Source organism: Rousettus aegyptiacus, unplaced genomic scaffold (genome assembly GCF_014176215.1).
Source record: "Rousettus aegyptiacus isolate mRouAeg1 unplaced genomic scaffold, mRouAeg1.p scaffold_m13_p_12, whole genome shotgun sequence".
Taxonomy (NCBI): Eukaryota; Metazoa; Chordata; class Mammalia; order Chiroptera; family Pteropodidae; genus Rousettus; species Rousettus aegyptiacus.
The window spans coordinates 91,700,675-91,721,524 of NW_023416287.1; the positions used below are offsets into that span (position 1 = coordinate 91,700,675).

Consider the following 20,850-nt stretch of genomic DNA (forward strand, 5'->3'; position numbering starts at 1 on the left):
CTCTCCCGCACATTTTCATGTCCCACAAGCGGCCTTTTGTTTGTTTATTGTGTTTAATTGCAAAAGAAAGGCGACTCTTCTCAGCTGGCGGTCCCAGAGGACACCGCAGAGCCTCACGCGCCGCGCACATGCACCCGCGCGCCCCTCGTGCGCACGTCGGCGTGCGTGCCCACGTCGGAGTGCGTGCCCACGTCGGCGTGCGTGCCCACGTGCGCGCGCCTGCGCCCCGCCACGCACGCTGCTCGCGCACGCCCCCGTCCCGTCCTGACCGCCGGCGCCAGCACTTCGAGTGTGTAACTAACTGCACGTTGGGATTTGTGCTGTTTCCCACCGAGGACCCGCCAAAAGGCAAACGCTCTGCGCGTCCCCCCCATCCCAAGTCATTTGAAAAGTGGCGAACGGTCAGGGTGAGGACGGGGTCTTCGGACAAGAGCGGGGACGCGGGACAGCACCGGGGGACTTCAGTTCCGAGGACGCAGTGGCGGGGCGGCAGCACGTCCCAGGCAGCGCGTGCTAGTTCGCCGCCCGCAGCTCCCGCAGCGTGGCCTGGAGCAGGCTCCGAAGCTTCCAGAACGCGGGCGTGGCTCGCGGGGGGCTCCCGGCGGGGCCGGGGTCCGCGCATTCCTGCACCGCCCGCCGGAGCTGCCGCCGGAGCCGCGGGGAGATGGCCGGGCTCGTGCGAGCCGAGGAAAACCAGTGGCGGAATATTTTGTCACAGACGACCTGAGGGACAGGAGAGGGGGCGTTAGTGCAGGGCGACACAGCAGTGGAAACCCTCGAGCCTGCAGCCGGTTCCACGCTGGCCGCCACCGCCCGGGGTCCCTCGGGGTCCCCAGCAGGCCGCCAGGCTGACCAGGGCCTTCCCCTCCGGACTGTCAATTGCTCAGCTGGGGACAAACTTCGTGGCAGAGAGAAGGCTACCGCCCAGGACTAGAAAATCCCACTTCCAGCCTCAGAGCAGATGGGAACAGTCTGGGTGACACTTCCGACAGGGCCGGGCACATTCTGCACAGAAAGCCACAGCACCCCTGAGACAGCCACCTGGCTGCGGCCACAGTGCCAAGCCAAGGCTGGGCACTCTGGGCCATAAATCAGGCCTGGTGACAGTGATAATATGGGACGGATCGTCCCGATGGTCAGGTGGCAGCGTGTTAGGGGACATGAGAAGTGATGTGCACATGTGACAGCACTTTGAGGCTCGCAGAAAAGGTCCTTTGGAAGGGAAAGGCCAACATAAGGAAGGAGCTTCACAATGCTGGCTTTCAGGAGCCAAGGTAAAAACCCAGCCCCTCCCGCAGCCCTGGCCCTATCGGGGTGAGGGTCCCTGATGCTCCAGGGCCTTTAATGCCCCTCCTGAACGGTTTGTTTTACACCCTATGCCCCGCCCCCGGAGAACTGGCCCCGGGGCCGCATCATTAATTGGCGCTTTATTTTTCCTACATCACGCTTTGTATTAGCCCCATGTAACAAACGCTTCAGCTTTATAGAGCTACCGTTAGAGAGGACAGAAAAATAACTTTTGCTCCCCTGTGCCTGCACGGGGCAAAGGTTCTTTGTAGAAACAAATCATCTTCTTTTTTGAATTTGATAAAACATTTTCATGTGCAAAAAAATGTCCCCAAAGCCGTCTTAGTCTCCATCCTGCTCCTGACACTCAGGCTCGCTGCGGCTCTGAGGCAACGCGTCCTCCGACGCCCTTCTCGAGTCTAGACAAACACAAGCCTCTTCCACTTCCACAAAGGGCAGCGCGTCACACACGCTGCTCTGCAGCTGCCATCCCCGTTCACCCGAACGCCGGGGAGAGCCTTCTGAATCAGACTGTCTGAGGCCCTTCCATTTGCGTTAATGGCTGCACCTCAACGGTGCGGGTGTATCATAAATTATTCAACTAGCTCCCTATCGATGGAAATTCAGGTTATTTGCGAACTTCCGCTATTACGAACAATGCTGCAATAGGCAGCTTGCTTACGTGTCATTTTCCTTTTGCACGTGTGACCAAACTTCTAGAAATGGGCCTCCCGGGCCAAGGGGTATGTGCGATTTTTGTTTTGATCGCTACTGCCAAATCGCCCTCCTAAAAGCTGCACTGAGTTGCACGCCCACAGCAGTGTGCAATGAGGATGGACGCTTGTTTCCCCATGCCCTTGCCGGCACACGCTTTCATGGTTACCAGCTGATGGGGGAAATGGTTAATTTACATTGTTCTTTCAGTTAGGTTGTAAGCTAGTCGTGCTTCCTTTCCAGTAAATGGCTGAGTTGTTTTCCTCTGCCCACATTTCTATCTGACGTTGGCCATTTTCATATTAATTTGTAGATGCTCTTTATATCTTAAGGACATCAGCCTCTTGCGTAGCTTGCTTTCCTCAGGAGCAGACCCTAAGATGCAGGTTTACATGTAGGGATTTATTGAGGGGCGTTCTTGGGAGCCACACCTCCATGGAAGTGAGAGAGAAGGTAAACTCGCAGGCATGGCCCTGCAGAGTCCTCGCACTGAGGGGGAGTGGGGCCAAGCTCAGCATATGCTCCGCCCCCACCAGCCAATCATGAGACACCGCCCCAGGCATCTGGGGCAACAGTGGCAAAGCAGCTCTGGTGGGCCAAGGACAATCCTGGGGACCCTCCTGGAGCCCCAGAGGCTGGAGGAAAGGGCCCCACCTTGCTTGTCAATAGATCTGTAAGAGCCCTTCTTATATTCAGGATAGGAAACTGTCTCATTCCGCAAGGGGCAGGTGTTCGTGTTTCCGCTTTGTGGGATGAGGTCACAGGTGGCTGGTGCTCCAGCGAAAGGCATCTTGTTCCCGCAGCTGAAGCAGAATGATTTCGTCGCAGACCCACCAATAATGTGAGCCCACATGGGATGGAGAGGCCTCCGAAGGCCCCGCCACTGCCGGCCTTCCGACCTGCAGCCCGGTCAGGCCTGTCCCGGTCCCCCTGGACCCGCCTCCCTTCTGGCGTGACACAGCACCGAGCTCCGGTCTCCTCCGATCCGGGGCCACATCACCAGGTCTGTATCGTGGTCACACTGGCCTTTGGGACTGGAGGACTCTGGGGAGGGACAGGCTACAGAAAGCTGAGACCCTGGGGTGGGTTGGACGGGACGGTGACAAAGCAGGAAAGTCGGGGTACGCGCATAGGCGCGAGGTCGCGGGCACCAGGCGGTGGGGGAGGCGAGCCTGACCTCTCCGCCACGACCCCCTCCCGGTTGTAGTCATCACCTGTGGGCGCAAGCTCATCCCACTCGAGAGCGTCAGGTGAGGGCCGGGAACAGACAGCTTCTGCCTGAAGCCGCGTCCCCACAGAAGGGGAAGTGAGGCCTGAACTGGCGCCTCCCAGACGTGAGACCCCACCTGGGGGTGGGACCTAGGACCGAGTGAGTCTCCCTTACCGCTGACTGCTAGACCCGCGACACGCGTTCTTCCCCCTGCTAACCACCGTCCCAGGCTTTATAGGACACGTGGGGGCCCGCCGGCACAGAAGGGGCGGCCTTCTGCACTGGCGGGGCAGCACGGCACTCGTGGGCAGAGGCGGCCGGTGGGCACGGTCTCCCCATTGCTACCTGCAGGTTGCTGTTGACTCGCTGGGCTCCACACTTGTTGACTCGCAAATCACACTTTGAAAAACAGTCAAAAAAATTGCAGTCTTCATCTCCCGTGCAATTCTGCCCGAGAATTTCCCTCATTTTAGGTTCAAAGAAGGCCATGTCCACATCAATAGCCACCACCTGTAACCAAAACAGCAGCGGGTCATCAGAAGGGGCACCTGTGAGCGCCTGTTTCCGCTTCGCGGGTGCAGGCGTCGCAGCCGGCAGGGACCACGGCCCTGCCAGCCAGCAGGATGGGCCAGGCGTGCCCGGGGGCTGCTGGCTGCACTTTCACGAGCGACTGGCGTCGGTTATACTGCAAGGCTTCACCTGCAAAAAGGACCTTTGCGTCACTAGTGAAAGCCTGGGATTTGGAGCCACGACTGGAAGGACCACTTCTCGTTTCAAACGTCCCTCAGCTTTAGAAACAATATCTGAGATATCTTAAGAAGGAGTAGACACCCCCCCTCCCCTCTGTTGCTTTATCACTCTGGGCTCTGACCTTCAAGGGCCAGGTTAGAGAAGCAGTGAGATACAGAAAATCGACCCCCAGAAATATGAGCAATAAAAGGAAACGACATTCAAGAGGCAGGTCCGCGGGTGAGACGGTGAAAACGCGGTGGGCGGTGCCCGCGTTATTTATGGCTTCGCTGCTACCCTGCCGGCTTGTAATTGGTCGGGTGGACGAGTGGGGGAAACGAGAGCGTGGGAGTGCTCAGATTAGGGCTGGTGCTTGTGGACTCGTCCAACAGCACCAGACACTAAATCTTATCAGCACGAGAACGTGAAGACACCCTTGGAACTTCAGATTTATCTTCTTGGCTTCAAACCAAGTAGGCTTCAAAGCCAGAGAAAGAATAACATTGAAATTAAGCAGATTTCTCTCCACCACCTGAATTTAAAAAAAAAAAAAAAAAAAAAAAAACTCAAACCTGAGAAAACCTGGAGTCTACCCAAATAAAGCAGTTTATAGCTTCAAGGAATTAAAAAGCTATTAGAAGACTTGAGGAGCTCGGAGTCTGTGGCATTTCGCAAGCCTTCACAGGTAAACAGCACGGGATCGGCCCGCCGCCTCCCCAGCATCTCCGGAGGCTGCTTCCGTTTCTGTTGCTCGTTCAGGATTAATGCCGGAAGACAATAAAGTTGTTTGGGGATTATTCAGGGAAACAGAGGAGGGAAAACAATGTACTTCAAAATATGTGGAGAATAATTAAAATAAATAACAGGGAATGTTTCCCTCTTTAAGAGCTTCGCCTAATTACTAATTCAGGCACAGCAAACAGAAATTATCATTTTAATCAGTTTTTTCCTATCTCATTATTTAGCCAAAAGAAATAGGTCATTTCATCATTTACACTAGTTAATAGACTAAAAATGTATTAGGCTCTGCTAATGAATCTATTGCCTTTATAGTTTATACTGCGGCTACAATAACTTTCTTTTTTCCTATAGTTTCTGGCAATCCCCCAGCTTCCCCTGGGCCTCTAGCTGGAATTTTGGCTCCTTACAACTTGTCTCTCTACCATTTCCGATGGTTTCTTCTCACCTCCCTGGAAAGCCAGATTTATTTTTCAATTTTTAGTCTATGGCGTAGAACGGATCACAGCTATTGTGAGCATAACTATGCACCTAAAACAAGCACAGTGCCGACCGGAACCAGGAAAACTCAATTGTAAAATTCTTCGCACATGGAGTGACCTAAGCCGCACCATCTTCTTCAGACTTCATGCCGGCGTCAGACTAGAGAGGACGGATGAGCACCACTTCCTTCACTGGAAGAGTGTGGCTCTGGGCGGGGCCGGGGGGGGTGTCCGGGGTCGCCAGGGGTTTGCAGATAGCTCCTGCTGGCAGCGGTGTGGGAGCAGGATTGACGACGTCCCCCACCCTGCGCTTCCGACCAGCAGATAAGCTCCCAAGTCCTGTGCTGGGGACCTGGAGAAGCTGCATGACCGCGAGTGGACACTTCCTCCACATCATCTGAAGGACACCGCCCCCTTCCAGCTGCGCCAAAGGGAGGACCCACCTGCAGGTCACTAAGCGGGCTGGTTCTCAAACCCCAGCGCATCAGAATCGCCCGGGGGCTTGTTTGTGTAACACGGGTTGCCACCCTCCCCCCCAGAATTTCAGACTCCGTAGGTCTGTGGTAACGTTCAGAGAATCTGCGGTTCTAATGAGTTCACTGGTACTGCTGATACTGCTGGTTTCCACTCAAAAGCTGTCAAATCATAGGGAAAATCAACTTCTCGAACCTCAGCCTCATAAGGAGTGTCAGTAATGCCAGGGTTCCAGCAGGTGCTCGGACAAGGGCAAGGGCCCAGGGCTCCGGCACCGGCCCACACGGCAAGTCCGGGCAGGTAGCGAGTGCGGCCGTTAGTTCACTGGGCAACGATTCTGTGCCCATTACGCGTGAACTGCTGGACGGCACAACTGAAGGCCAGTAACACCCCGCCTTGCCCACCCTCTCGGGAGGACCCCCAGCCCCACCCCCTTCTGACACCCGTCCTGGGAACCCAGCCCAGACAGCGTCTCAGGCCCCTCCTCGTCTGTCTCACCCGCTGAGCTCCCCTCATCGACACCCCATAATGCTTGCCAGGTGAATAACTGAGGACCTCATGACGAGAAGAGCCGGCCCCATAACTGCCCAAAGCCAGGGGTCCTGTGGAGGCCTCCTCTCCAAAGGCCTCGGAGTGGCTGCTTCCCTCCGACTTCTCTGAGGACAGTGGCCCTTGTACCCATTACATAATCATCCTGCTCAGAACTAGAGGCTCCTTGGCCAGGATCCCCGTTCTGAGAAATAAGACGATGAGTCTAGGGTGTACCTGCCTTGACAACTCATCTGGAAGAGTCTCTTGGAGCTCAAATTATTGCACATAGGGTTCGTCTCCTCCTGGAACTTCCCAGAACCTTCTGGAACCTCTCAGAACCTCCCATCCCAGCTCCTTCCCTTCCGCACTTGGAGCCACCGCCGCTTGTCACACCACCCCCTCCCGCGGCAGCCAGGGACAGGGCATTAGGACAAAGCAGTTTGGGCAAGAGGCTACTACGCCCTTCGCAGTGACAGACTTGAATGAGAAGGGATTTACACCAATTTTAGGCTGTTTTAAGGAGGCCTTCCTATGCCATCTGCCATGCAAGCCCTTGGCTGTCAGTAATGGTACCTTCTCTCTGTCCCTGTGTGTTTAACTGGGACAAAGAGCATTGTTCCACCACGACCGGCCCGCCGAGGTGGCCAGAGTTAGGCTGGCCTGGCCCGTCACCTGCCAGCGCCTGCAGTGTACGAGCTAAACACTGTTGGGGTGGGGGGGGCCTGGTCGATGACACTGTGTTAGGGCACCCGGATCACTGTCACATAGTGGGGGGAGGGGTCATCTCGTAATGAGACGTGGAAGATGCTCCGGCTCCTGCTCCCCCTGGTTTCATTCCTGGGTCAGAGCCAATGTGCACCTGCCAGGTACAGAGCCCTGCGGGAGACGTTCCCACCAGGCGGGCATTTCCCCTGGGAAGGCACCCGACTCCCGCCAGCCCTCGAGAGGTCTCATCTGGGAAGGGACGTTGACTAAACCTCTGCGGCGAGGAAGGGGTAGGAGAAGCTGCGCATCATCACCGGGCCTGGCGCCTCCCCCAGCTGGGCTGCCGGACGAAGCCCCCAAGGCCACTCCTCCTCGTCCCCCGGGGCTGCGCGCAGAAGGATCCAGAACAGCCCTCGGGGAGCACACGCCTCGCCCCGCGGGCCTTGCGTCACAGTCCCCTTCCTGGGGTGCGGCGAGGCACCTGTGTTCTCGAATTGTCTCTCGTGAAGCGGGGCCGGGCCCGCGGAGTGGTCCAGGCCGGCAGGCGGGCGCCGTGCTTCCCGGGACCTCGGAGGCCGTCTCGCCCACCGCCTCGCGGGCCCGCGGGGTAAACGCCCCCCTCCCGGGGCCACTCACCGTGAAGTCCCTTCTGATGGCGAAGTTCTCGGGCTTGACGTCGCAGAGGTGGAGGCGGTGGGAGAAGTCGTTGTCGAAGTGGCTCACCAGGTCCAGGAAGCTGAGCGCCACGGCGCTGACGGCCTGGGCCTGGCTGCGGGGCGCCCCGTGCAGCGGGAAGAGGGCGCGGTGGCGCGGGCTGCCGGCCGCCAGGGACTCCACGGCGTAGAAGTGGCCGCAGGAGCCCAGCACGGGCAGCGCGTGCCGGCTCAGGCCCTGCAGCAGGCTGAGCAGCACGAACTCCTCCTGCTGCAGCAGGGACCACAGGCTGGCCAGCCGGCCCCGGCCCCGCGGCCCCGGCCACAGCGGCCCCAGGCTGCTGTTGGACAGCTCCAGGCCCAGGGCGCTCCTGACCTCCCCGGCCACCAGCAGGAGCAGCTCCGCCTCCGGGACGTCCTGGTCCCCGTCCGCGTCCCCCGGCAGGCCGGGCGGCCGGAAGCTGGCGAAGGCCTCGGCCTTGGACTTGAGAACGACGGGCCGGCCGCGCCAGTCCGCCTGCAGCACCTTCTTGCCCCCCTCGTAGTGCAGGCAGCGCCGGTACAGCAGCCTCCGCGCCTCGCACAGGTCCTCGCACAGGTCGCCCGCCAGCACGCCGCCCCGGTAGTCCTGGCACTGGGGGGGAGGGACAGGCGGTCACGCGGGCAGCCAGGGGCCGGGGCCGCACCCGGGACGCTTCCCACCAGCACCGAGAGACCCCCGGGGGCCGCGAGCCCCGGCCGCTCACGCCGGCGAGTCCTGACGCCGGACCCTACGGGCATCTCGGGTGGCAGGCGTGGGGCTCGGTCCGCGGAGTCAGGACCCGGGACGTGAGGAGCAGGGCCCCACCACCCATCTGCGTGATGCCGGCAAAAGCCGCTTCGCCTTCTGGGTTTCAGTTGTCACCTGTCACTGAGCATGCGCGGCAGGCCGTTAGAGTCACCCGAGAGCTTTGAAGCCCCGCCCAAGGACAGCGGAGCCAGCTCTCGGGAGGCGGGGCCCCAGACCACAGTCACGGCCCTTCCTGCAGGACTGTGCCCTGAGCCCACCGCTTCCCACGTGAACCGCTGTGGCCTGAAGGCCAGCAGGGGTTCGGGGAACTGCGTGCCGGAAACGGGAGTTAGAACAGGCCCCTGGGCTGGGGGTGTCACAGGACTAGAGGGGAGAAGGCACCCGGGACGCCCTCCAGGAGGGGGCCCCGCTCGGGACCCCTCGGATGGGGCGCTTCTCCTAAACGTCAGGGGCGTTTTTGACGGACCTACACACGGGCACCTGGTGACGCCACCAACATCACTCTGCAGTCCCGCTGCACTGCGTGACCAGTGCCGCCAGGGCAGCCAGGCCTGCCTGCCTCCGCCACCCCCGGCCACGGACGGTGTCACCCGCCGCGCTCAGCTCAGCGAGCCACAGTCCGGCTGCGGGCACCGGGCTCACGAGTTCACACGACAGTGGCGGCTGCCCTTCGAGACCCCTAGTGACAGCAGCGTGTGACGGGGTGAGACGGGGACACGGCTGGCTTCGGGGGCACCTGGGTCTGCCTCTGGGCTCTGCCCCTCACCAGGTGCGTGGCTTGTCCCCGAGTCTAACACGAGATGACGGCACCGTGTCAGGGGAGACCCGTGAAGGTCAACCCAGGTCGCGTGTGCAGGGGACCGCGTCTCGGGGAGCACTAGCTCCCTCCCGCCGCCCTCGCCAGCCCTGGGCCTCGGGAGCGGGGAGCCAGGGACGCTTCTTCCCAGAGAGCCGCGTCTGAGCTCAGTTTTGAAAGAGGAACTGCACGTCTGCCTGGCAGGAAGGAGGCGAGGGCCCCCGCGGAGACCCAGCATGCAAAGCCACGCGTGACCAGACGTGGCTCGGGGAAGCAGAGCAAAGCCGCGCACCTGCGTGCGACGGGCCAGGGAGTCCCACCGAAACTGCCATTCCTCTGTCTCCACCTGACAGAAAAGCGTGCTGCCCTGCAAGGGTCAGATGGGCCCTCCCCTGAGGCAGCCCACCTGCTGGTGAGAATGCCTGTCCCCTGCTGTCACCACGCCTTCCTCCTGAGTCGCTTGTGCCACCCCCCCCCCCACCTCCTGCCGGCTCCCCACAGCACAGCATGTCCTACAAAACGGCACTGCAGCGCTGAAATCAAATTCAAATCAAATTGGAATCCATACGAGATTCGCCCCTGCAGATCTGGGAGGCAATTCCGAACAGGAGTTGCAAGTTATTTGAACAATGGTACAGTCGTTGGATGTGGCACGCGGCCTGTCGCTTGTGGAAGGGGACAGGCACGTTGGCTGTGTTCTGAAGGTCGGCACCTCGCGGTTTGAGGGACGCAGCGTTGGGCGTGGGCATGGACGGGAATCGGCATGAGGTGCCCAGAGCCTTGGCCGCCGGCTGCCGCAGGCTGGTCTCAGGTCTGTGACCGGAGTTTCAGTGCTCGGTGACACGTGTGTCACAGGAGACAGTTCACATTAGTGCAAAGTATGCACAGGTGCAGCCATGATGGCTGTTCTTTGTCACCCTCCTGTACGGCGCAGTGTTTCTGCCTTCGGTTTCTGCTTCTCTCAGGTGCGGTGTGCGCTGCGCCTGCCCTGGCTGCTCTGCGAGCCCCCAGGGTCTCCCCCAAACCTGTGCCTCCTGAACACAGGGAGAGACCTACTTCGGCATTTACAACGCGGTGAACTTAAAGCACAAATTACTAGTTCACAAACTAGTACTTGTCACCGTGTTAGAGACAATCGTGAAATGTTCTTAGCAGCATGTCCTATTGAAGTAGCTTTTTTTTTTTAACTTGACAAAGGTGGTTTATTTGCCTTAAATAAAATTTGTAAATAGTTTTCTCTGAACATGAGATAGTCCTAACCGTCAGCTTAGAGACGGCTACATTTCTGTCCCCAAATGTGTGTGCAGAATCCAGGCTACAGGTTTCAAACTAAACTAACAACAAACAAACAAACAACCCCAAGTTAATAAAGTCTCATTGTAGTTAACTGGCATTTCTAAATTAATTAAACTCACAGGGAGTTTGTGTCTCTCACAGACTGTGCGTCCGCGAAGAGACATTGCAGTCCCTCCCAGCTCTTGTAGGAACGAACCCTTCTTAGCCTCTCTGCTAAGAGGCCCTCCAGCCTGTATCATGGTTCTCAGGCAGAAACAGCCTGTCCCTCCAGCTTGGGGAACTGTGGGCAAGGTCTCAGAGGTCACGCCTAATGGCTGGGTGTTCTTTATTTTTTGGGGAGCGTTAAGTTCCCACGCGGTCAGCCATGTGCCTGTCGCACGAGGGAGTGCCTCCCGCCCAGGACCGCTCTGCATCGCAGCCTCTCAGGGCCCGGAGGGCCCGGAAGGAGCACCTCCCGAATGTGGCGACAGCACTCAGAATGGTCATTCTCTGCTAGGTCTTCCTGGGTGTGCGCCCTGGGTGCCCCCGTCCCACTGGGGCCCTGGTCCTCTATCGCACAAAGACAAGCCTGCCCCATTGAAAAGGAACCCCGACTGTAGGCAACTAAATTCAACAACATCGAGCATAACCGGCCTATGGGGAGTCCCGCCTCTGAGCAACAGTGCTTTCGGGGTGCTCTGAAAGTGATGCCGTGGAGGGTAAGTGTGCCCAGTTTTTGCTGAGGGTTTTCATTACTGGAGAAGCCGCTTACTGTCACGTGGTCTCTCTTCCTGAGACTGCACAGGGTCACATCCGAGCTCCACACACACTGGCCGCGTGACGCAGGGCCAGCCACTCTGCTTCTCGGGGGCCACCCGTGAGGCGGGAGACTAAGGGCTCAGGCCTCCCACAGGTTGCTGAGGGGACGCAAGGACATAATACCCGTGGAACTGCTTGGCATGGCGCCGGCCAGCGCAAACTCACGGGAAGGCCCTCTCGGCCACCGTGGGACGCGCTCAGCCTGCACCACAGCAGCCAGGCTTGGAAATGATCGGGCGTCAGCTCGTCGGCTGGGCATCGCCTCCTGCGTGGTTTCCTGGGGTGGCAGCGCCCTAGAAGCCGCCCCCAGGAGTCGGGGCGGGCGCACCACGCCCCGGTCATGGGAAGGGCCGGCAGGCCACAGCAGAGGGGCACTGCGGGCTCACGAGGAACGCCAAGTCCCCGCAGGGCTGCACCCGCTGGGGAGCCGCTCCAGTTGGCTCTCCCACCCTCCCTCCTGCAGGGCCGTGGAGTGTGGCTGGCTCCCACAGCAGGTGGGGCGGGCTTGGGGTGCAGCAGACCCGACTGCCCCCTCCTAACCCGCTCCTCAGCTTTACAGACAGACTCCCTCACAGGCCAGCGGAGCCCCTGCCCGAGCTGAGGGCCCTGGGAACTCAGCAGGGGCTGTCCCCAAGTCCCTTGCTGCTGCCAGAGAGAGAGAGAGGGCTTCCTTTGGCTCAGCTCAGTTACTCCTTCTGTGCTCTGGTATTCACAGGGAAAGCTAATGAGAATCTGGAGGCCAGTCAAAAAATAACAGCCAGTTTTATTATTAAGGATAAAAGCCAGGCAGAATGAATTGAAAGTGCTTGGGGAGCCCGAGGACAGTGCCTCGATTCAGCTGGAGGCCTGGGAGGCCCCAGCGCCAGCCCCTGCTTCACAGCCAGGGCCCAGCACAATGGGCTGCGGACACTGGGGTCAGATTCAAACCTCGTTCTAGCGCAGAGTGTCCTGGATAAAAGCGAGCCAGGGTGCTGCGTGCTGTGTGGGGCTTGCACCAGCGAGTCCAGGATGGAGACGGGAGGAGAGCAGACAGCGGGAAGCGAGGGAGAGAAAGCCAAGCTCCGAGTGTGAGAAATGACGGCCCAAACGGCAAAGCTGGGGTTTCAGACCATCCTCTGGGTAACGAACGGGAAAGGCTGGGAGACTTCAAAGGCAGACCCAACCCCTTCAGCTTTAAGTCGGCCAAAAAACACCCCCATATGGCTGCCATTGGGGATCCTCTAATCAGAAATGGTTTTAATTTATGAGCTGCAATGCTGGAAAAGTTATGATTAGTACTTACTTAATTATATTAGGTTATTTCATTTCTGTTAGGCCTTTTCCCATTTAGCCAAAGGTTAATACATGAAAAATGACATTCGTTTTTTTTATTTTCACTTAAAATATGTTATTTTCGTAAACAGGTATTCCATCCTGGCCAAACTTTTAATCTGGGTTTACTGTGATTTGTCAATCAGTCCTCCCAAAACAGAGCAAATAATATAATAATAATAATAATAATAAAGTGAAAGGAATTTTTAGATGGGTTACTGAGAAAATCAATGAACTGCAACTTAAAATTTGATGGGACTTCAGTATCATGATGGATGGATGGAAGGAATCAGCGATGAGTGTCTCGCTTGCATTGCTGATCAATTCATGATGAGACACGTCAGACTCGATTAGGGTATATGCTTTGTTTTACCTTGTACATTTCACTCATTTCTTAAATTTTCCCATCTCACTTTTTATAAGTAATAATAATTTACTTGAAAACCTTTACTCTACCACGTTTTGAACCCCTACAGTCTCAAAAGCCCGCCCATCTGTAAGCGATCAGATCGAAAACTCCTCACGAAGTCTTTCTTGAAGATTTCTTTAAAAACGGTACTTTTCACGCCAAGCGCAGACACGGCCACTGCGCGGGGTAATGATGCCACCGCAGTAGCTTCTACCTTCACCTTTCTTGGCTTTCCTCTTGGGACGCCCCACCTTTGTTGGGGGGTCTCCACGCGCATCATCGTGGAAGGGCCCGAGGAGCGTCTGGGCCCCGGGGCGCAGCAGCCCGGCGTCCGCGGCGCCCAGCCGCGGAGCACGCAGCCCTCCCGCGCTGGAGAGGAGACTTGTCGCGTCCCCAGGACAGGGCTCCCGCGGGTCCGAGCCGCCGCCTCGGTGCGCTCCCCTCCCCGAGCGCGCTCTGCCTTGGCTGCCGCCGACCTAACGCGGCGAGCTTGGCTTCGGGGCGCTGGGCAGGGCCTTAGCGGCCGTCGGTCCGCCTCGGGCTCGGCGCGGTGCAGCCCGGGACGGAGGCTGAGCGAGCGAGCGGGGACCCCGGAGGCCGCGGGCACGGGGGCTGCGGGAGCCTGGAGCAGACCCGCCAACTTTCCCGAGGAGCGCGGGCGCAGGGGGAGCGGTCCGGCGGGGAGGCTCGTGGGACAAAGAACCAATTTGGGCAGGAGCGGGAGAGACACCCCGCGCACCCACGGAGGACTCCCCAGCACGCGCCCCGTCCCGGGCCCCGGTCGTGCGCGCCGGGCACTGCGCGCCGCTGTCCCACCCCGTCCCCGGGCGCGCGTCCGCGGGCAGCGCTGCGGCGGGACCTACCAGCGCGGCCAGGATGCGCCGGCTCCCCTCGTCGGTGCAGCGCTCGGGGACGGCGCCCGGGTGCGCGCGGAGCAGCAGCGCGGCCGCCAGCGCCCAGCCCGCGGCCCAGGCGGCGCAGGCGAGCAGCGCGCCCCGCGCGCACCGCCCGCGCCGCCCGCAGCGCCCGAGCCGGCCCCGCGCCATGGTCAGCCCGGCCGCCGCCGGCTCCGCCGCCCGCGCCCGCGCCGCGCCCGCGTCCCTGGCGTCCCGGCGGGGGAGGGGGCGCGGGGAGAGGCCGCGCGAGGGGAGGGGAGGGAGGGGCGGCCCCACGGCCGGACCGCCCGCCCGGGGTGGGCGCGGTGTCCCGCGGCCACAGCCCGCGCACCCGCCCGAGCTCCCAGGGGACGGGCCGTGCGCTGGCCACTCCCGGGTCCGCGCTGGACGCCCTGCTCCACCGCACCCCGACACGCTTTCCACTTTCTATGCACCTTTTCCCCCCGAAGACCAGCTCCCCCTTTAAACAGAATCCGCTCTAATTCAAACTCCCCCGGGCTAGACCCCAGGCTCTCCTGTCAACGCATCTGCAGACAGGAGCCTCCCGCCTTCTCGGGGCGGCGGCCCAGGGCCCCAAACCTTATCTCTGCACAGACACCCCAGGCCCCGGGTAGCCCTCTGTCCCCACCCCCATTCGCCGAGATTCCTGCCTCCTCCGCGTCTGCCCTGACTTGGGAGGCCCTCCCCAGGTGAGTCCGGGGTCCGGGACGGTCTGGAAACGTCGTGGCCACCCCTCCCCCTTTTTCCAGGCGGCCTGCTGAACCCAGCCGCCCGCTCTGGCTGCCCCAAACTCCAGGGCGTCCTCTCCTGGGCAAAAAGCGCCGCTGGTGAACCGCGTCCGCTTCCCCGCTGCGGGGAGAAAGCGCCCCCTAACGTGTCCGAATCCGCACTCAAGTCCGTCCCTAACGTCGTCGGCTGCGGGAGCGTGCTGCAGTGTCCAGTCCCAGTCGCACGGAACAGGCGGGCGCCACTGCCAGCAGGGCTGTCCCTGGTTCCTGCCAGCCCTCCCCTCCCTTCCCCACCCGAGCTGCCCCACGCCCCCCAACCCTTTCTCCCAAGCAGAGTCCTTGCTGGGCGGCGCGCCAGAGGGGGAGCTGTCGCAGCTGAGGCCTCTGAGCGCGCCCCGCCCCGGGGCTCCTGCGTTCACTCTGCAAAAGCTCGCTGGACGCCTGTTGCCTGCCAGCCCTTCTCGCTGTGCCGTGCAGAATCTCCCACTCCCATCTCGGAGTGTGGGGGCAGCAGGGCGACTCTCCCTGGTGCAGCACCCTCTAATTCCCTCTCGGACCTGGCTTCCTATCCAGTCTCTTCTGCAACTCACCGGTTTGGCCTCAGGTGCCATGGCTCAGTGGTAGAAGACTCCAGGACCTGTGAATCAGCAAATGAACCAAACGCCCAGCCCCAAGGAGATGACATTTGGGATTTGGGAGTCAGTCAGTCAGTTAACCGCAGGAACGCCTGTTCCTTCACTGTGAGCTGCTCGCCCACCTCCAGGCACACTCAGCCCCGACCCCCAGCAGGGCCCGCGAGTATTTTCGTAGTCCGGCTGTATGGGCAGTTGGTCCTCTCATTTCAAAATAGTCGTGGGGCACAGAAGGCATCTAGGACACTGCTCTGAAAGCCTGACTTGATGGTGTGAAGTCCGTGCCCTTTCCCAAACATGTTCCTGGGGGGAAGGGCAGGAATGGGAAAAGGGAGGACAGAAGAGTGAGCAGTTATCCTCGCAGACCTAGGAATGAAACTGCAGAGGGGGAAAAGCAGGACTTAAAATCAAAGTCGGCGTCAGGATTTGCAAGGTAACCCGTACTTTTGTAGGAATCACACCACTTTAGGCATTTTATAGAGAAAAGGACACAGAAAAAAATAAAATCGTGATCCCACAACAGAGAGATCCTTTGACTACTCAGTGCGGTCTTAGTCCAGAAGCTACAGCTCTCTCTAGAGCCAAAATAAAATCCTGAGAAGGCGGGATGCGTGCGGGGAGCCCTCCTATTGTGAGTTTCCATGCTCGACAACTGAAGCAGAAGCCCACCATAGCTCCGCTCACCAAGCCCTTGTCCTAGGGGGCCCGGCCCCATCAGGGGGATACCTCTTTTAGTCACCAGTCCAAAGGGGTATTCACACGAAGGTGTCTTATAGGCTAGCTGTACCCACGACATGAAAGATATTTCCCTAGAGGAGCAAAATATAAAATTAAAAAATCATTGCATTAACAACGACATGCAAAGCTTTGCCTTAAGGAACGAGGAGACAGAAGTTCGGGTTCATCTTGCGGAGCCCTGCTTGCCACAGGTCGATGCCACCCCCAGGATGCTCTGGGTAACTCCTCGTGGCCGGCAGCCTTCCTGGGGCTGGGTAGTGGGTCTGCAGCTTGGGACTCAGGGTGCGGGCAGAGCTGGAAGGGTGGCCTGACCCCTTGCTGGTTTCCCATTAAGTTGATCTGAACAGGCTTCGAATCCTTAAAAAAAAACACTGTCTGAAATCCAAGAACGACTTTCCCTGCTCCCTTACCCAAACTATGAAAACTGCAGTCATGATCCCGGAAATGGCTGCGTCCAACGATCTCTTCGATCATGCTTCATTCACGCAGAACTTCATAAGGCCGTTTTCCTTTGTCCTGAAGGAGATGGGAACTTGGCTCTGTAGGACCACATGGGGCAAACGTCCTGTGAGCACATAAAAGACACCCTGTGTTCTAGAGTCAGGACTATGCCCCATGCCCAGGTCTCAGGCAGAGCGAAGGAGATGTGCAGTCGGGTTTGTCTGTGTCAGTTAAGCGGGCAGCCTAGGCGGTGTTTATTCATTTATGTCTTGCTTCAGACTAGAGGTTACAGACTCTGTCTTATTTCGTGTTGTGATCCCTAATCAGGTTCCTGATCCAAAGGACGTTCTTAAATATCTACCGAAGAAAGGAAAGGAATATGAGTTCTAGGCATTATGCTGAGAGGCAGAACTTCGAGCGCCCCGCGGAGTCTCTCTTGAGAGAGCGCTCTAACGCAAATATTTCTGATTTCCTGAGGCTAAACGGAACATGCAGACACATCGCTGGGGTAGGGATATGTTTGAACATATCCTTTGGGTTCTGAACGCATCTAGTGACAGTTGAACTTGTCACTGAGAACAGAACATGAATATTTTGCTTATAGACCATTATTGGAAGAAAAAGTACAATTCTAGTTTTCCGACTGATTATACTTTACAAATAGGTTTTTCAGTGCTTGATTCTGCCACATCTCTACACACATTGAGCTCATAACAATATTTTTCTTCCTAAAAGGACTTTGACAACGACGCGCAAAGCCGTGCGTGCGCAGTACCCGACATGTGCGCATGCGTCAGCGCGCCTCGTTCTCCCAGCTTCCCGGCCAGGTGCATTGCGTGCATGTCGCTGTCTAACACTTCAAAGGAAAGGACATGGCCCTTATGTGATGTCGGCGGCGGTGGCAGGGCCCACGCAGCCGCTTCCTAATTTCTGTTTCGATGTTGGAATTGCCCGCTCTAGAAGAGAGGGCGTGACGTGTTCTCTACACGTCACAATCGTTTATTGAAATACTCGGCCACAGGCCAAGACGGTTTCAAAAGTTCTGGGCTTTGCTTTGCCCGTCGTTTGCAAACGTGGCCGAGAACGAGATGTTAACGCTCGCTGCGCCTTCGGGCCACAGGGCTCTGCGGCCATATCCGGGCCTTGGCGAAGGTTCGGGAAAGGGGCGGCCACCTTGCGGAGAGAGGCACGTGTCCGATGCCCCATTATGCGGGAGGGTAAGCTGGAAGAAACTGAGGAAAAGCCAAGCTGCCCTCCGCATCCAAAACACGTGTCTTCTCAGGCGTGGCCCACACTTCAGGAAGCTGAGCCGCGCCGTCGTCCGGGTTTACCTTAGCCAGGTGCTTACCTTACTTTTGTCTTAGTGAGGTCGGCCCTATTTTTACAAAGAGAGTTTTGTTCGGAGAGGAGGGGGTGGTTCCCTCATAGCCCGGGGCCGGCCTGGTCGGGCGCCCGGGGGTGCGTCCCTCTGGGAGGTCTTCATAACCGGAGGCCAGGGTGCCGAGAGGCCAGGAGACAGGAGCCTGGAACGGCAGAACCCCCGGCTTCCTCGGCAGTTTTGCTCCGAGTCCCCAGAGCACTGAGCTTATAAAGCTCAGCCACCGTTTTACCCCGATGTAGGAGAATTATGCGTTCTCGAAGGCCACGCGCGCGGACGCGGACCGCCCTGTCGCGGGCCCTGCACCCTCCTTCCCCAGGCCACACGCCCACGCAGCGACACCGCCCCGTCCCAGCACGGCCACCCCGTTCCCGCGAAGGCGCCTCACCGGGGAGAATGCATCACGTTATTCGGCCCCGAAACCCTCACACGAGGGCCCTCGGGAAAGGTGACATTCCGGAACCCGGTATCTCCGCTGTGGCCCGGGACACGCAGCTCTGCAGAGAGCAGCCCTCCGCCGCCCGCAGCCCGACAGCTCCCGGCACCTGGAGCTGGCTGCCACCGAGGGGTGTCTTCAGCCCCCCGGCGGGTGTAGGCTGTTAAAACCCAAAAGCCTCAAAGGCTCGGCTGCAGCTGCTCTGCCAAATAAACGCCCTGAAAACACTGATAGCTCTGGAATGAGACTCTCCTTACCGAGGGCGTGTTAACCGTCAACGGATGAGAAGCCACAGAGTCGGGTCACCCCCATGTGCCCCGTCCCCATTAATCTTGCTCTCTGAGTGCGGCCGAAATATAGCGGTGGCTTTGTGAGGGAAGAGATCGCATAATTACACACAAAAGGCTGTGCCACCTGAGCCCTGCTCCCCAGAGAGCGTCACGTGACCTCCTCCAGGCTCCGATGGCTCTCACCTCTGCACCCGACTCTCCCGTGGGAGCCCTCCGTCACAGCTCCCAGGCCCAGAACCCAGAGCGCGGCGTGCTCCGACCCCTCTCACGCCCCACGCTGGGGTTTTTGAAACCAAACCGTAGGTTTTAGAGGCGTTTTCTACTCAAAGCAAAACTGAGAGGAAGGTTCAGGGATTACCCATGAGCCCCCCCTGCCGGCGTGCGCAAAGCCTCCCCTGTCGCCCGCATCCCCCACCAGAGAGGCACGTTTGTCATAACGGATGACTCTACATCATCGTCACCCAACGTCCATAGTTTTCATTAGGATTCCCATTTGGTGTGGCACATTCCGTGGGTTTGGACAAATACGTGTGCCCAGCATTGTAACAGCCTGTGGAGCAGTTCCACTGCCCCGAACGTCCTCCCTGCTGCGCTGGCTCATCCTTCCCGTCCCCACACCCTGGCGACCACTGGCCTTGCCGGCGTCTATGTAGGTTTGCCTTTTCCAGAATGTCATACGGTTGGGATTATGCAGACCGTAGCTTTTTCATATTGACTCCTTTTACTTACTATGACGCATTTATAATTCCTCCATGTCTTTCTACGGCTTGATAGCTCAATTCTTCTCAGCACTGCACACTATTCCACCGTCCAGATCTACCACAGTTTATTTATTCAGTCGCCTACTGAAGGACACCTTGGTGGCTCCCAAGTGTTGGTGATCATGAATAAAGCTGCTGTAAATATCCACGTGCGGTTTTTTGGGTGGACATAACTCCTTTGAGTAAATCCCAAGAAATGTGATTGTTGGAGCGTATGGTTAGAGTATGCTTAGTTTCATAAGAAAGCGACAAACTGTCTTCCGAAGTGGCTACGCCGTGTTGCGTTCCCACCAGCCGTGGAGAGTCCTCATTCCTCCACAGCCTCGCCAGCGTGTGGTGGTCTTGGCGTTCTGGATTCTGGCCATTCCGATAGGTGTATAGTGACATCTCGTTGTGGCTTCAATTTGCATTTCCATGATGACTGGCATACGATGTTGCGTGGATTTTTCGATGGGCATCGTAAGCCATGCTAAGGGCACATGGGTGGCACGAAAACGCGAACTATTTCTTGGAAGTACTTAAAATAATTTTATTTTGGCTATTTCATGAAAAGCAAGGAAATAATCATCATGCGGAAAGCTACTTTCGTTAGCCTTCCATGCAATTGACTTATGGTTGAGGATTCTATAAATGGCGACTTAGTTTTGGCGGGGCACCACCATCCTTTCAGTGTTTTGGGCCACCAAAGGTCCTGACTCAGTTCTCATGTCCAGTTAGCGAGGCCTGTGTAAGCCTCCACGACGATGTCTCTTCCTCTCCCCAAAAGGTGGCTCCAGTCCCACCTCTACTGAGCTATGAGTTATTTTCTGGGACGAGGAAGCCGACGGCAGGCTCCAGCCCAAGGGCCATTGGATCGATCTGCGACGTGCTCCCTGCTGGCGCCAGCCCCACCATCTCCTGCACAAGCCACTCCCCATCCTCCCCACGTGCACCCCGATGTTGCGTGGAACCCCTGGCTCACGCCTCGAGCCCCACCTGCAACACCAACTCCTCGGGGGTCTCACCTGACTCCCCTCTCCTCCCCTGCCCGCGGCAGCACGTATCTGGTTGTGTGCATGTTCTATGGACCCGGCTCTGTCGCAAAACCGGGGACTTCCTGCGGGAAAAGCAGTGTCCTGTTCAACCTGGATTCTGTACCATCAGCTACTGCTCTGAGCCATTCCTCAGCCATCAGCGGGAAGAGGGTCCCACCAGCTCCCCTCACTCACCCCAGACTCGAGATTCAGAATCAGTAAACAGTCCTTCCGAAGAATGCAGAAAATAAACCTGTGGCAGACGGCACCCCAAAAGACAATAAGGGAAGGGAAGCAGTTTCAGGAAAAGTTGGCCAAAGACTTACAACATTGTTCCTGTAATGTTTCCATGGATACTTCTGCTGCAAACATGACGCAGAAACAAGGAACATTCTCTTTCTTGCGGCCTCCTCTTCACATCCCGCCCTGGTTACGATTTTTACAGAACTAAATGGAACGTGACAGAGGGCAGTAAAGGGAGCTACGAGGCAACTTCCGAAATCGAGATGCACTTTAATAAGTTTTCTAGATAATTTCAGCACTGAAACAATGAGCCAAAAAGAAAAATAGTTCAGTATAAGCTACGAAAGTGGTGCCTAAGTAGATAGATGCTA

At 58.1% G+C, this 20,850-nt stretch overlaps 1 protein-coding gene across 1 annotated transcript; it reads right to left on the bottom strand.

Moving 5' to 3' along the window:
* Positions 1–253: 253 nt before the first annotated feature.
* Positions 254–13,969, bottom strand: DIPK1C (divergent protein kinase domain 1C). The gene is made up of 4 exons (XM_016148381.2): positions 13,787–13,969; positions 7,507–8,157; positions 3,557–3,721; positions 254–723 (listed from the first exon to the last, which is right to left on the bottom strand). Exons 1-4 carry the CDS (start codon positions 13,967–13,969, stop codon positions 514–516), a joined length of 1,209 nt encoding a protein of 402 aa, XP_016003867.2. The 3' UTR covers positions 254–513.
* Between the last annotated feature and the right edge of the window lie 6,881 nt (positions 13,970–20,850).

Coding starts and splice junctions, on each gene's coding strand:
- DIPK1C (XM_016148381.2), bottom strand. CDS start 13,969: ATGGCGCGGGGCCGGCTCGGGCGCTGCGGGCGGCGCGGGCGGTGCGCG. Junction 3,722..7,506: donor CCATCAGAAGGGACTTCACG/GTGAGTGGCCCC, acceptor TTTTGGTTACAG/GTGGTGGCTATTGATGTGGA. Junction 724..3,556: donor GAGTCAACAGCAACCTGCAG/GTAGCAATGGGG, acceptor CCTGTCCCTCAG/GTCGTCTGTGACAAAATATT.